This window comes from Doryrhamphus excisus, chromosome 20 (assembly GCF_030265055.1).
Source record: "Doryrhamphus excisus isolate RoL2022-K1 chromosome 20, RoL_Dexc_1.0, whole genome shotgun sequence".
NCBI lineage: Eukaryota > Metazoa > Chordata > Actinopteri > Syngnathiformes > Syngnathidae > Doryrhamphus > Doryrhamphus excisus.
Window position 1 is genome coordinate 9479550 of NC_080485.1, and position 16014 is coordinate 9495563.

Consider the following 16014-nt stretch of genomic DNA (forward strand, 5'->3'; position numbering starts at 1 on the left):
AGCAGCTGCACAACAGCTGACACTTCTTCATAGTAACGGCTGACCCAATGCACACACGCACACCCTGCTGCAGGCGAGGCATCTAAGTGCTCATTCATATGGAGCCCCAACACACCTGCCACTACACAACACAGCTGTCAAGTGCATCACCCTTTACTGTATGCATAACCTCAAAGTGTGCACACACACACACACACACACACATACACACGTGAGATAACACAGGATAGCTGATTGCACGCTGACACCTGAGCACACATTCATTTGCACAACAGGATTTGACTCGCACCAAGCCCAGACAAGGCGGCCCAACCCAAACACAAACACACACACATACGCATGCTGTGAGGTTCGACTCCTACCCTGCAGCTCATTACTGTGAGAAGAGAACATCATGTGATATGAAGCCTGCAATGCAATAAAAACCTGCATGTGTCTCTCTTCTGTTTATTATGGGCTAGTGAATGAACGTTGCCCCTTATTTATTATTAGCATGTAGCTCCCATTTTGGCTGGAATACTATATGGGCTATTTGTGCCAAAATGAAATACATATATAACCAAATAAATATATGTGAAATAATTAAAATGTAAGACCAGGGTTCAATTCCACCCTCGGCCATCTCTATGTGGAGTTTGCATGTTCTGCATGCGTGGGTTTTCTCCGGGTACTCCGGTTTCCTCCCACATTCCAAAAAACATGCCAGGTTAATTGGCGACTCCAAATTGTCCATAGGTATGAATGTGAGTGTGAATGGTTGTTTGTCTAAATGTGTCCTGTGATTGGCTGGCGACCAGTCCAGGGTGTACCAAGCCTCTCGCCCAAAGTCAGTTGGGATAGGCTCCAGCACCCCCGCGACCCTCGTGAGGAAAAAGCGGTAGAAAAATGAATAAATGAATGAATAATTAAAATGTAAAATCATCTTATGAATTCCAATAATAAATGCACTTAAAAAAACCAAACCAAAACTGCCTCTAACCAAAGCAAGTTTTTCCATAGAAAATAATCTAAATCCACTTAATCCGTTCCAGACACCCAAAAATGTTCACACAAAACACATTCTATAGGCGATAAATATTATTTTACATTCAGAAAATGATACAAAAATAATGACAAATGAATGCACAACTGGACATTTCAAAGAAACATGTACCTTGCCATTTAAATGAAAAAAAAATACAACATGGCCTCTCTGAATATCTACTGTATGTTTTATTAATAGCGCACACAGGAGGAACGGTACACAAGAGGAATGCTAATAGGCTCACGTGCACGTACACAATAAGTGTCAGACTGATGTCACACTGTAACCAAATCAGCGCCGCCTACTCCTCTGGCTCTATATACAGTACATATATATGTGTGTATGTATATATATATATTAATAGACACACACACACACAGTATTCAGGGCTAGAAGGGGAACATGTTCCAATCAAGAGAATCTTCACATCCACTTACTTGAATTTGAATGGGTGGAAGGATTAAAGGGTGAAAGAGAACATTTTAGAACCCATAAATAAGTGATGGGTGTCTCGTGCTCTCGTCACTCTTTTTCTCCTCCCCTCTTGTGGTCCTCCACCCCGCCCCCATCACTGTATGGTGGGGGTGATGATGAAAGGAGTGTGAGTGACAGATAAGTAGATGAGTGTACTATTGCAGCCCTCATTAAAAAGTCTACGCCTAGATCAACCGGCACTCTGCCCCTCCTCCTCTTCCAGCAATGAGCCCTGGTAAATGATACCCCGGGAGAGACGGTGGAGGGTAGGGCTTGGAGGGGGTCTGTACGTCTCATCAGTTATTCCCACACTCCGACATAACTTGACAAGCACCTCCAATAATGAGACAAAGAGGGATGGTTTTGCCAGAGAGCCGGATGTGGACATGGAAGTGGAAGAGAACTGATTAGCATTCTTGTTTGTTTTATTTTTGTTTTGTTTCCTTGAATGTTCATTCATTCTCTGTGCAGCTTCTCCTCATGCACTTAAATGTTGCTTAAATGTTTCAGGGTGGAGTTTCTTATGCGGCCCAGTGCTTTGTTAAAAAATATTAAGACTCCTCATTTCAGCCACCATTTTATTATGCACTCTCATTGGACAATACTATAGAAATATAACACTTCCAGATTGTGTCCATTTATGGAATTCACCAGAGCTGCAAAGGTTGTTACTGGAATCCTCTTTCACGCTTCCATGATGACATCACCGGTGGAGACGGTGGATGTTAGAAACCTAGCACTCCCCCATCTTCCTCCCGTCCTTCCTTCTTTCCGTTTGAGGTTGTTCAATTAGGTTTAGGTCTGGAGACATGCCAAGTACTGTGCCACTGCATCACTTTCACCATAGGCTTCCTCAGCATGGTACTTGTCATCTTGGAGGAGTCTGGGCTTAGTCTGTTGGTAAAACTGCCATACATTTCCCAAGGAAAGGGGTTCATGCGCTACTTCACAAAGTCACACAGTGTTGCCGGTAGCATTCATGCAGCCCCAAACCATGACACTACCACCAAAGCAAGACACAATTATCATGGTACTCACTTGTGTTGCCAGTTATTTACACGATAATGGCTGTGTCTTGACTTATTTTAAGTAGATAGTAAATAGGGATAGATATCTTTCACATTTGAATGGATACGGTACCAATGACGGGTACCTGGTAACCTGTGTCGGTACTTAACAGTACCAATTTGCAGTGCTTTTGTGTGTGTTTATTTTTCTATTTGACACACTCATTTCTTGATATATATTCATTATTGCTTGTGGATCATCTCTGTGTGGAGTTTGCATGTTCGCCCCTTTGCTTACTTATTCCAAAAAATATGCATGTTAGATTAATTGGATACTCCAAATTGTCCATAGGTATGAATGTGAGTGTGAATGGTTGTTTGTCTATATGTGCCCTGTGATTGGCTGGCGACCAGTCCAAGATGTACCCCGCCTCTCGCTCTAGCATACCCACAAACGTAGTCCGTCCATCCATTTTCTATGCTGCTTATCCTCTACAAATGAATTGCCCACTTTGGGGATAAATAAAGTTTTCTGAATTGAATCTGAATCTCACTAGGGCCCACGAACCTAGTGAAGATCTCAATTAAGGTGTCAACCTGCATTTTCAAAATAGTTTTTTTTTTAGCCAATTCCTGTATGTTTTTATTAGTGCATGTGAATGTATTGACAGTCCAAAGAATGCATTTAGGTACCAAAACATGGTACCACTTCATTTTACATAAATCAGTACTCGGTAGCAATGCCAGAATTTGGTACCCATCCCTAATAGTAAATCTATACTGCTATTCAAGGTATACACTGGCTACATTAAATAATATTAACATTTAATTTCGATAGCATAGTGCCTCAAAAAGTAATACAAATACTTGTTGTAATGTAAAGGGTGTACTCACTTTTATGAGATACTGTAACTCATGTTAAAACACTATAAGGAATCACATCAATACAGAGTTGATTTCATATTTTCACCGTTTTGTGGTTTATTAAAGCCTTTACAAATGTAGTAAAATATTGACAAGCATGTGTGGTCCAGTGTTTGTTTAAAGCCACTTGGACTCTGGAGTGCATACAAGCTTCCTTGCATGCCTTCACCAGCAAACAGGAAATAAGTCAAAATAAGAGCAGGGGAAGTCTTTTAGGCACTGATTTCTCTTTAGTCCTTTTTTTGGAGGGGGAATGTATTTTCTTTAAGATACAGTTGATAGATTATATTGATTTAAGACTATATTATCTGCATTATTATTCCCAGGCATGTTGTCCAAGTGAGCTGTAGATGGGACGAGGACATATTAGCAGGCCACTTCATTAGGTACATTTGCACATCTGATTCAATATACGAGCTAAATAAAATCTTATCGATCTTAATGAATTGTGCAGTAAGCGCATTTAGAATCCAAAATGATGATGTCATTAATGGTGATGTTGATAGTACGATTGTTACTTGGTCCCGTAATGCTTGGTTGAAGACTGGCTGTACAGGCCATAATAGTCATGGTGCCTCATGGATAAATGCTGCAGGGGTTGGCTGGCAGGGAGGGTGCCAAACTCCTGAGAGGCAATGGGGGCGAAGGTGTCGTGTGTTGGGTAGTGGGAGTGTGATCGAGCAGCTGCAGGCCTGGAGCAGCAGCAGTTGTTCAGAGTGCACATCAGGACTTTCCTCCCCTCATATACGGCCTGTTGGGACGTGCCTCCGCCCTGGAGGTGTGCCGGGAAAACGGGCCCTGAGTGTTGGGCCGAACCATCCAGGAAGCGACCGTGGCCTTGGCCTTCAGCGGGGAACATATTTGAATTACGCTGGCTGTGTTCAGACAAAAGAGGCTTTTTGTTGCTGTAGAGCAAAGGCGGGGGATGCTGGGAAGTGGAGTTTTCCGTGTTACTCTCCACAAAAGCCATGCCATATTTCCTCTTATTGAGTCCTGAGCGGGCGCCAACAGAGCTGAGGTGTGTAGGGACTATCTCAAGAATGGATGCCTCATTGACAGGTTCTGACAATGTGGGGAAAAAAGCAGGATTAAGTTAAATACAAAGACAGACAAATGTGAATTCTGCCCTACCCTCTAGTATTTTGCGCAAATTCTTCTCCTGCGTCGAGAGGCCTGAGAACAAATGATGAGAGTTGATTTGGCCCACTGAGAGTGGCGGCACGGCACTGTTGAGCTGTGAATTTGACCTAAAATGGCAAAGTCAAACTTGAAACAAATGCAACTGAACAGAAAGCAAAAATGAAAAAAAAACCCTACAAAAACTTACCTGTCCATTAGTAGTTGGTAGGGTTTTGTGTTCTGGAAAAGAAAAGACACAGAAGTCAAGACTGGTGGTTAAAGGTTTGATATATACGTCAGCATTTTATATATAAAAATACAGTCATCCCTTGTTTATAGCGGTTAATTGGTTCTGGACCTGGTCGCAATAAATTCATTTCCATGATATAGGATTCCATATGAATAAATTTACTATTTTAGTAATTATAACATAGAAAACCTGTTTATGGCTCTCTTCATACGTTTTTTAACATTATTAGAGCCCTTTAGCGATGAACACGCCTGTCGTCGCCTTTACACTTGTATTATTCATTGTTTATAACACTGTGCAACTCTTATGCTGTAGAGACTCAAGATGGCTGCTCACTAACAAGGTAGCAAGCTAACCAGTTACGCTTGAATTCATTTCTTCTAAACCTAAGAAGCCAAAAACCTTACCACTTCCACACAGAATGGGAGGAGAACCTTTTTTTGTCACTCTATCATGTCAGTTTTAAGGTAAAGTTTACCTTACTGCCACCTAGTGGCCAGAATACCACATATCACTTGTATTTCAATGGGTTTCGACTAATAGACCATCATCTACCACTAAACAGCAACCATTTATTCAGGAATTAATTTCTGTAAATTCCCTATGGCGAGGGAGCAATAATCAAACCGCACTATTGCGACTAAGTGCACAAACATGTTTTTCAGTAATTATTTTGAATAAATGATTATTTTTAATCAGCTAACGAAGAGTTACGATACAATTGGATAATGTCTGACATATAGAATTAGAATGAATACGATACGGTGAAATCGAGACAAAGTTCTAAATAATTATATATGAAGTAGGTTTGATTAAACCGGTTCATTCTAGCCTGAGTGGAGTTTATTACTGCAATCACCTGACACCATCATTTGTTGAATTGTGTTGGCGTTTGAAGTAAATATGCAAATGAGATCGTGTCTGGATGTGCGGCTTCACTGAGTAACATCAAATGAGACAGTCAGTGCCAAAGCTACATTCCTTTATGTCTTGCTTTGATGAAAGAGGAGGGGCACCTTCATGAAGTTGATGTTGTCTGCTCTTTGAAAAAAGGCTTGCACCGAACTGAGGAGTTTTTCCGCCTGTTGCCGCCTCTCACTGAGCTGTAAAACCTGCTGGGAGTGTTTCCTTGCATACGAGCTGCAGGCTCTCTCCAACATCTGCATAGTTTCACACTGTTTGGCTTCAAGCAAGGCGTGCATCCTTTGGTACTGGTCTCGGACTTGCTCCTTCAGGTCTGACACTGCATCCTGTAGACAGTAGTGATGTTGATTTACAACACTGCACCGCAAACTGCTGCAAGTCAGTTTCATTAAGATTCATTGTGGACAAACTTTGTTTAATCATTTATTTATTTGATTCTGTTATCAGTCTATAGACATAATCCAATGTCCAATCCAATCCACTCTAAAATAACATTTTCAACATCGTGCAAATGTCTTAACAGCAGAACAAACTAGTACTGTAAATCCACTTGTGACGATGTTGACTATTGTGTCCGTATAGGATCTTAAGCAGTATGCAATGTAGTGTACCTTCATCAGCGTCTTGTCAGACTCCAGCTTGGTAATGTGCTCATCGATGTTCTGAACACGACCCTCCAGTCTGTCTTGCTGCCTCATTAGCACGGCCTGTAGAGAGATGACAAACAGGAGATGAATAAGGTGGACAAAGACAAAAAACAGGACACAACTTTGTAAGTATTACAGTCGTGCTCCGTTCAACACATACTGGTTTGGAACAGTCGACCCTGTTATAGATCATTGCGTTTCTACTGTTTGTGAGGTGTGCAGGTCACTTCACATCGACTCTGTTACTGTCGATACCAATGCCGTTGTGCTGAAGTCACGATTCTCTCTCCAACACTTCACAGACCGTACCAGGAAAAACTGGTATAATAACCTACTAAATACAACGTTTTTTTTTCTGGTGACATCACATGCTTGTGCAACCTGTTGTTGCTAGGTTGATTTCATAAGACATAAAAAATAAAATAGGTGGCAACTTGGCGTGCAGGATTCTGCTGCCTCACGCAGGAGAAAAAAGACTGGAAGAAAGAACTGTCAAAGTCAGACAAACAAAGAAAATTACTCAAAAAAAAAGCACAAAGGCTAAAGTAAAAAGTGTATTATTTATACATATTACCTTCAGTACCCAAAATACATATTGAAAAAAAAATTACAAGCTTTTTTCAACATGTCATCTGTTGGGTTTGCACAGCTGCATTTGACCCCCAATGCAAAATCAACCCTCTGATTGGAGTACCACAAAAAGCGCTATGGTAGTTTTTCCAGTGGAACCCAAGTGCTGTGAACCGAGCAGTGCTGCCTGGTGTAAGCCTGTGAGTCACATCACAACCTCCTCCAAAATCCAGAGCGGACAGAGGAAGCAAGTGCTGGCAGGCACAACAGCAAACATTCATCTATGAGAACACTGACAACTGCACAAATCCACCTGACCCCAGCTGTCCACTGTTGGGAGCCGTCCCACTTCCTGTGTGTAGTACACAGAGTCCCACAGGGGGTCAAAGAACTAAATAGAATCCTTCACCATTTAGTGCTGCAGATGGAAATCAATGTACAGTCTGAGGTTGATTGATGACAGGGAGTATTGGAGGGCACGGGTGCCCTTTAATGAGATTGGTTGTGCATGGAAAAGCCACTTGTGCACAAACTAAGAGGAAGCCTGCGCTCAAGGCAACAAAGCCTGCTGGATTATCTAATGTGCATGTGGGGGAGGAGACACTCTCACTAGCCCCTCTCTGCTTTCTCCTCTCGCCACATGCATCCCGCTCCCGTTGTTTGCATTAGCCTCTGCGGCAGCAAAACACACTGTCATATCTGTGTGCGGACCCCCGGGGGCCTGAGAGGAATAGTGCTGAATGACAGTGAGACATGTAATCCGTAAGCAAGAGAGAGAAAGTTGGGAGCAAAAATGTCAAGAGAATGAGGACATTCCTTTGGTCTCCAGCGAACGGTTTTCAGCACAGCTACTTTGTGGTATCACAGCAACCGGGCCTCTTCAGCTACCGACAACAAGCGGCTGGCCACTAGACTCCACTAGAACAACACTGCAACTCATCCTTAGTGATGACGAGAGCTTTTCCACCATGTGATTCGCTGTTTGAAATCAAATGTAATTAGACAAACAAGATTAAAGCAAAGTAGTCAATGATAAATAATATGTACTGAACATTATAGCAACACCCATGCACAATCAAATGAGATCCAATACAAAATATATATTCTTTTTAACAGTACGCTTACTGTAGTGCAATTTTACTGGCCAGTTATACTACATACGAGGACGGCCAATAAGAAGGAGTTGCATTAATCCATTGGTTGCGATTACCAAGACAAAAATGCAAATTGTCAACAGTGTTTTATTTATCTATTTTTAATGGAACATGAAGTCGTACAGCTTAACGCGCAGGCCACACAGCTAGGAGACCCGAGTTCGATTCTACCTTCGGCCATCTCTATGTGGAGTTTGCATGTTCTCCCCGTGCATGTGTGTTTTTTCTCCGGGTACTCCGGTTTCCTCCCACATTCCAAAAACATGCTAGGTTAATTGGCGACTCCAAATTGTCCATAGGTATGAATGTGAGTGTGAATGGTTGTTTGTCTATATGTGCCCTGTGATTGGCTGGCGAACAGTCCAGGGTGTACCCCCCCTCTCGCCCTACGACAGCTGGGATAGGCTCCAGCACCCCTGCAACCCCTGGTTGAGCTCTGAGAGCAATGGCAACATTGCATTTTTTGTATGAAATACAGAATAATAGTGGACTAAATATATTGTGATATATTTTGTAGGTTTTTGTAATAAAAATATACACTCCTGATCAAAATGTTAAGACCAGTTGAAAATCTGCAAGAATTTACATTTTGCACTGTTGGATCTTCTCTAAGGAGCTTCTAAGTTAAAAAAAACAAAAAGAAGAAGAAATGGAAACTATTTTGAATAACTAATTCATCATAAAAAAACAAACAACTGTAACTGCAATAGGTTGTTAATCTGTCCTAAAGAGTGATGTTGTTTCTCGGGGAAAAGTGCTTTGTCAAGTGGGCCTTGTGAACTACAAAATGCAAAATGTCCACATGACCAACTGCCATTTGACGCCCCTGCACAACCTGATGCTCCATGGTCCCATTAAAGAAAAAAAGACACCCCAGATCATGATGGCGCCCCCTCCACTGTGTTGCGTGGCAAACATCTGAAGTGTGATCGCCTTGTCATGCCAGTAACATTGGAAGCCATCGGAACCATCAAGGTTACATTCCACTTTTCATTGTCCCATGTTTGGTGCTCTTGTGCAATTGTGTGGCATTGAAGGAGAAGAACCCTTTGAAGGCGTTTTTTTTGTTCTTTTTTGTTGCTGTCTGATTGTTATTGGACTGCACTCGGCACCGGTAACAACCTTCATTTGAGCCGAGAGGTTTGTCCTGTGCCTTGACAGACAGCCAACCGGTTTCTCCTGACTTTTTTTGTTCCATAACTGTCAGGATCTTTGAAGAAGTTTCAAACAAATGTCTTACTACATCCAACCTCAGCAGCAATGGTGCACTGAAGCTCAACAATAAGACCACATTCAAAAAGAAAAAGCTTTTTTTGCCTTTGCCATCAAGAGATCATGACAGTGTGAATAACTTCATTGCAATAAGTTGCTTATTCAAAACTTATTCAGAACTTCTTCAAGATCCAATTGTGCAAAATGTAAATTCTAACTGGTCTTAATATTTGGAGCAGGACTGTATATTACATGGCATAAAAATTGGAATAATGGAATAATTAAAAACACAACAGGTTGTAGGTTATTCAGTCATTTCCAGTTTTGGACATCTGCAATCACAGTATAGTTGCTCTGTAATATTCTCACTCCAACTTTTTTAATCTCCTTCCTAATTTCCTGTTCATGGCTGGTTGCTCTGCATTGTAATATGTCTGCAGTTTACTAAGCAATTTTGTTTTGTTTTTGTTACTTGACATTCAAGTTCACTTAGTGGTTAGCATGGTATCTCCGTCTTAGCTTAGCTAGTCCTCCAGTACTCCAGTGATAATGACATTTATAAGAAATGTAGATTATTTGCCATCATGTAGGTAAAGACTAGTAACTCAGAAGTGTGGCTCCTCAATCTGGAAGGACATACTTTAGCTGCGCTAGCTACAGTACACAGCCCTACAGAGTAGTGTTTAATTTGCATGAATAAACTTGTCTCACAATTCCTGGAGTTTCATTTTTGAACATTCTAGTGCAGGGGTCTCAAACACGCGGCCCGCGGGCCAAATGTGGCCCGCAGGACGCTAGTTTGGGCCCCCGCCTTGATATGAAAGTTTAATGTTAGTGTGGCCCGCGCAAGTTTGATATGGATGCTGTATGGTATCATGTACCCAGAAAAAATTATTACGTTTGATTCATGTTCATGTTAAAGGTTAAATAACTGTTAATACTGTTAATTTTAATCTGAAAAAAATAATTTGTCTACCCACCAACTATATGTGGTTTCTTAAGTTTTTATTATTTGCTGTTTTATTATTATTATTATATTTATTACTGATTGATTGATTTTCTTTATTCTTGATTTGTTTATTTATTTTTCATCTTATTTTGTGTAGAAAAATAAAAATTAAGATATTTGAGAACAGTATTATCATAGCTTTTCTTGTAGAAAATCAGAACCAAAGCAAAGTTTATTCATTTTTCTGTTTTTAATAAATGCGGTTTTTTTTGTTTGTTTTTTTTTTTAAATGATGCGGCCCAGCCTTGCCCAGACCCTAGCTCCAGTGGCCCCCAAGTAAATTGAGTTTGAGACCCCTGTTTTAGTGGTTGTGACAGGCAAACAACAGTATATGCGTTTATAAACATTAGCCAGTGGCAAAGTGATTGAGCCCTATGAACTCTGCCAATGACAGAACCAGAAAAATTGCCATACAGTACCTTAGTATGGGTTACTTCGTTGCACAAACATTATAAATTGTGTCTTCCCACACTGATAAGACAGCATTCGAAGCAACTGTGGCTTTGATATCCGACTCGTGTTGGCACGTTGGTGCTACACACCTTTAGTACCGTATAGACTCTTGTATATGTAAATAAGGGAGAAAGAGTTGACATCACAATATGGGAACAGCCTCTCTGTGTCTTCCCATTTCCTGCAGTTCCCTTTTGTGTTGTTAAGTGCTTGAAAGAGCGCCACAAGTGGAACTCTCTGGTTTCTGATCCCATCTACAGGCAGTGTGAAAACCTATCTTTATCAAGATTACATCCTACAATGGTCACTTTCCGCACTGTCCTATTAAAGCATCCGCACAGACACGGATTGCCAGGAAGCTCATGTTCAAATGAGGAGTCCTCAATGAACAGAGAGCCTCTTTCACAATCAGCGGAGAGCTATTCCCCACTTGTGATGTCAAGCAACAGGCCTCACAGACAGATTTCATTGCAGCGCACATGCAAGAAAGTGCAACAAATTCCAATGAGTTTCCTGCTGAGAAAAGCAAGGTGAGGTTGCGTGGGAGGACTCCTCCTCCATCTGTCCCTGGGATGACATTAGTCTTTTATTGCTCGTCCTTTCTTGTATCTAAATCACCAGCAGGCTACTCTCAAAGTCTCCTTTGAGAGCCACTGAGCCAAAGATAACCAAAGATATGAACATAGTCACATTGGTATTTCCATCTTTGTTTATCCCAAAAGCAACAACACAGTTGCCAAGGGAATCTAAAAGGTTTTCTACCAAAATAGACCACAGCTCCGTACGTGTAGGACGACCGAATTACATGGATTCACTCCTATTACTTTGACAAAGTGACAAAAAAGACTAACTTTGTAGAATGTAACCTCATCAGCACACACTGAGTCTGGTGTGGACAGTGTTAATATGGGAAGAGCCGGGAGCAGTGAATCCTGGCCGGATCAGTTTACCGTTTAGCACATACAGCTGTGAAAGAATAGAAAGATGGGTGGGTGTGTGCATGCATCTGCGGTGAGCAGCTGTGGAAAAAGGCTGAACAGACATCTTTTGTCCCAATAATAGCTTTGCAACAGTTTGCGCCGAAGACATCTAATTTAGAACTTTGTGTGCGCCTGTGACTTTCCCATCAGGAACGAGCGCAAATATAGGTCACATACTAAAACCAACCTGATTCTCAAGCCAGAAAGACGCTTTGGCCTTATGTGATGCAGATTATTTATCCAAGGGCTGCAGGGCGGATGAGTGGTTAGTGCGCAGGCCTCACAGCTAGGAGACCCGAGTTCAATTCCACCCTCGGCCATCTCTGCATGTTCTCCCCGTTCATGCGTGGGTTCTCTCCAGGTACTCCGATTTCCTCCCACATTCCAAAACCATGCTAGGTTAATTGGCGACTCCAAATTGTCCATAGGTATGAATGTGAGTGTTTGTCTATATGTGCCCTGTGATTGGCTGGCGACCAGTCCAGGGTGTCCCCACCTCTCGCCCGAAGATAGCTGGGATAGGCTCCAGCACCCCCCCTGATCCTCATGAGAAAATTAATGAATGAATTATTTGTCCAATATGTCTTGTATATGTTCAGGGTCATATGGAAGATTAAAGAGATAGTTTGGATAGTTTTTTGACATTAAGTTGTATGACACCCCCATAAACAGTGAAGTCCGTCAACAGCCACTCACTCCCCACTTTATGTCCTGAGATGAATTCTTGTCGGAATTCAGTGCTGAGGTAGTTGCTGGGAACAGTTAAGTAAAGAATTTCGCTTCTCAAAAGCATAATATATTTGCATCACAAAAATGCCTATCTCAGGTGACTTAGGGCAAGATGTGGGGTATAGAATATGAAAGGATGGCTAAGCGCTTTGTCTTCAAATGTACAAGGTGGGAAATACTGGATAAAAGGCCAATATGACCCCAAGAACACCATCCTTACTAGAGGTGAAACCATCCTGCTTTGGGGCGGTTTCTCTTGATTAGAGAACTGTTGATGAACAGGGCTGTGAACCTCCTGGCCTCAACCAGAACACTGAAAATGGGTCATACACGGGCGGGTCTTCCAGTATGACAGTGGCCCAAAACATACGACCAAGGCAGCAAAGGAGTGGTTCAAAAAGAAGTGTACTAAGATCTTGGCATAGCCTAACCAGTCTCAGTACCGTAATCCTATACAAAATCTGTGTAGGGAGCGAATCATATGAGTTGCCAAGTGACAGCCTAGAAACCCTCAGGATTTGAAGAGAATCTGTAAAGAGGAGTGGCTCAATGTGTGACATTGGTGACCAACTGCAAGAAACGTTGGACATCTGTGCTTGCCAACAAGCATTTCTCCACCAAGTAGAAAGTCACATTTTGCTTGGGTACCCAATACTAGTGCGTATTTGCTTCCTTGTGATCAGAGCACCTACTGTAAACAAACTGTATGTCCTCCTAACCTTGCAGCTTATCACTTTCAATGGTTGCACATTGTATGAAAGCTGTTGAGCTGATGCAAAAGGCAACACAGCCAAGGTTAAAAGCTATGAGTGACGTGACATTTTGTACGTGTCGTGTTTACCTGCATCTGCATGCGTTGTGTGTCCACATCACACACTGTGTGTCTTTTGCCTGTGCAGTGCGAGATGCAGCAGAAGGCACAGAGAGCCACCTGCTCCTCCTCACAATGGAGCAGCCTGTATTCATCGTGACTGGGACATGTCCAGGCGCTCAGCTCCTCCGCATCCACCAGCAGGTGACCCGGCGCCGCGCACGGCTGCTGCAGGTGCATGTGCACGTGCATCTGGCAACAGGGCTCCTTGCAACGCAGGCACACCTTCCTGACGGGCAGGGACGGACCTCGTCTGCACAGGACACAGTGCAAAGTTGCCGGGGCCTTCTCAGAGTCCAACACGTTGAACCTCTTCACGATCTTGGCCAGCTTGAAGTTCTTCTCCAGTAAAGGTTTCTGCTCGTACTCGTGGTTGCACTCGGGACAGCGGACCCCCGCGCCGCTGTCTTTAGCCCACGCCTCTGAGATGCAACCTTTGCAGAAGTTGTGTTTGCATTGCAGCTGGATGGGCTCCTCGAACACATTCAGGCAGATGGGACATAGAAGCTCCTCCTCAAAGTAGTTTCTCCAACTCAGATCCATGACTTCAGCTAGGTCCAAACTCTGAAAGTAAACAAGAAAATAATAATTTTCTTGGAATAGTGCCATGAACTATAGACATACTAATATTATGCGTACAATGCTATTACCATTGTGCTCCAAGTAGATGGAACAGAAGCTCAAGAGGCTTCCAGAAAAGCTAATTAAGAGGGTGGATGGTTGGAAACTATTTAGGTAAACCAACGTAAAACAACAGAATAGTTTTCTGCACAAAATAAGATGAAAAATAAATAAACAAATCAAGAATAAAGACAATAAATCAATCAGTAATAAATAAATATAATAATCATAATAAAACGGCAAATAATAAAAACTTAAGAAACCACATATAGTTGGTGGGTAAATTATTTTTTTCAGATTAAAATTAACAAAGCATTATTAGAGCCCTGTAGACATGACAAAACACGACTATAGTCACATTTATACTCTTTTTTTATTTACAACATATTGCGCAACTGCAGGGTCTTGAGACACATGCTAACTTGCAAACTAGAGATCTAGTGACCTAAACGGTAGCCTCCAAGTTATTTCCTTTAAACTTAAAAAGCCAAAAACTTACCACTTCCACACGGATAGGGAGGATAACTATTAACAGTTATTTAACCTTTAACATGAACATTAATCAAACGTAATATTTTTTTCTGGGTACATGATACCATACAGCATCCATATCAAACTTGCGCGGGCCGCACTAACATTAAACTTTCATATCAAGGCGAGGGCCTCAAAGTAGTGTCCTGCGGGCCACATTTGGCCCACGGGCCGCCTGTTTGAGACCACTGGGGTAGACTATAAGACTATCCAGGTAACCCACAATAGAACAAAGACGGATGCCAATAATGTGAATTTAAAGGGGAGTATGTAAAAAATGATGCCAATAATGTGAATTTAAAGGGTGGAAGGTGAAAACAAAAATCATGTAAGACAATAGCATGTCAATACGTCCCAGTAATGCAAATTACAAGGGTGAAATGTAAAAAAAATATGATATGACCCACATTAGAACATAAATAGACGTCAATACAGTAATGAAAATTTACAGGGTGGTATGTGACCCACAATAGAATGCCAATAAATCCCAGTAATTCCAATTTTCCACTGGTGAATTTAAAGGATGCAAACTATCCATCCCTGCAATTGCATAAACAGTAATAGAAACACTCACTGTGAATTTAAAGGATGGACAGAAATAAACTATCCAGGTAACACACAATACAATAGAATGCTATAACGTGAACGTTCCAGTGATATAAATTTAGCAGGTGGTTCGTAATTTAAAAAAAAAAAGTAATCGAAACACCTTTAAGAGCTTTAAATTGTTATGATAATATAATCTTGAACGCCATTCAGGTAATAGAACGTGTGTTTGTTGTGTGTCAATTGTCATAAGGCAACCCCAGCAGAGGCGTTATAGAAAGGAGAAAAAAAAGTGTCAACTTGCTTCAAAAGCAGAAATGTCATGCTGAGCTACGCAGACACTGTATTGTAACACCACATTTCTGCTTCCTGTACGCGACCATAACAGTTGGAATTCTCACCAATGAAACAAAATCAAGCCACGTAGCCTACCAACTATTTCTTTTCCATATCATCCGCAACCACTCCAGCGCACCTTCCACAGAGAGGGACCTCTCGTCGTCCAAGCCCCGCGATGAGCCTGATCCTCGGCGTCCGAGTAGGCGGCGAGCCCCGGTGTAGCGATCATTCACTTAGCACCGGGATTGTGTCGTTTGTGAAATAACCCGTTGCCACTATTTGGTGTTTATTTAGCCGAAGAACCGTCAAAGGTATGTCGAAGCCAAAAGGAAAAGTCGTCGGAAGGGAGCTCCGCGCGTCCACGCAGACCGGCCCACTCTGCTAACGTGACCCGTCAGAGTTGATACATACACGGGGAGGGGAGAAGCCCAGAGGAGGAGCCAGCAGGCTGGGAGTCAGCAGCAATTACTTTTAGAGCTGAGGCCCCCCCGGGGCCCCATCAAATAAAAGGGAATAAAGTTCTGAGCGCAACATAAAGCTAATAAACATTATTTTCATTCAGCAGTTAAATTGGTGTTCATGATATAAACTGCTGACCAATGACGAATTGCTTTAATAAGGATAACATTT

General features: G+C 42.0%; 1 protein-coding gene across 3 annotated transcripts; it reads right to left on the reverse strand.

Moving 5' to 3' along the window:
* Positions 1–1738: 1738 nt before the first annotated feature.
* On the reverse strand, positions 1739–15856 carry LOC131107763 (E3 ubiquitin-protein ligase TRIM8-like). Of its 3 annotated transcripts, none has more exons than XM_058058048.1 (7): positions 15521–15856; positions 13318–13911; positions 6334–6429; positions 5815–6048; positions 4757–4788; positions 4561–4676; positions 1739–4491 (listed from the first exon to the last, which is right to left on the reverse strand). In XM_058058048.1, exons 1-7 carry the CDS (start codon positions 15611–15613, stop codon positions 3944–3946), a joined length of 1713 nt encoding a protein of 570 aa, XP_057914031.1. In that variant the 5' UTR covers positions 15614–15856; the 3' UTR covers positions 1739–3943. The 3 variants fall into 3 exon arrangements, with proteins under 3 accessions (XP_057914031.1, XP_057914033.1, XP_057914032.1); XM_058058050.1 differs by lacking the exon at positions 15521–15856 and adding an exon at positions 15074–15236; XM_058058049.1 differs by having other exon boundaries at positions 1741–4491; positions 15478–15846.
* Positions 15857–16014: the final 158 nt, after the last annotated feature.

Excerpts from the sequence above, each read along its gene's own strand:
- LOC131107763 (XM_058058048.1), bottom strand. The coding sequence starts at position 15,613 with ATGATCGCTACACCGGGGCTCGCCGCCTACTCGGACGCCGAGGATCAG. Across the intron at positions 4,789-5,814 it reads ACAACATCAACTTCATGAAG|AACACAAAACCCTACCAACT; the intron begins GTGCCCCTCCTC and ends TTTCTTTTCCAG. Across the intron at positions 4,677-4,756 it reads TACCAACTACTAATGGACAG|GTCAAATTCACAGCTCAACA; the intron begins GTAAGTTTTTGT and ends TTGCCATTTTAG.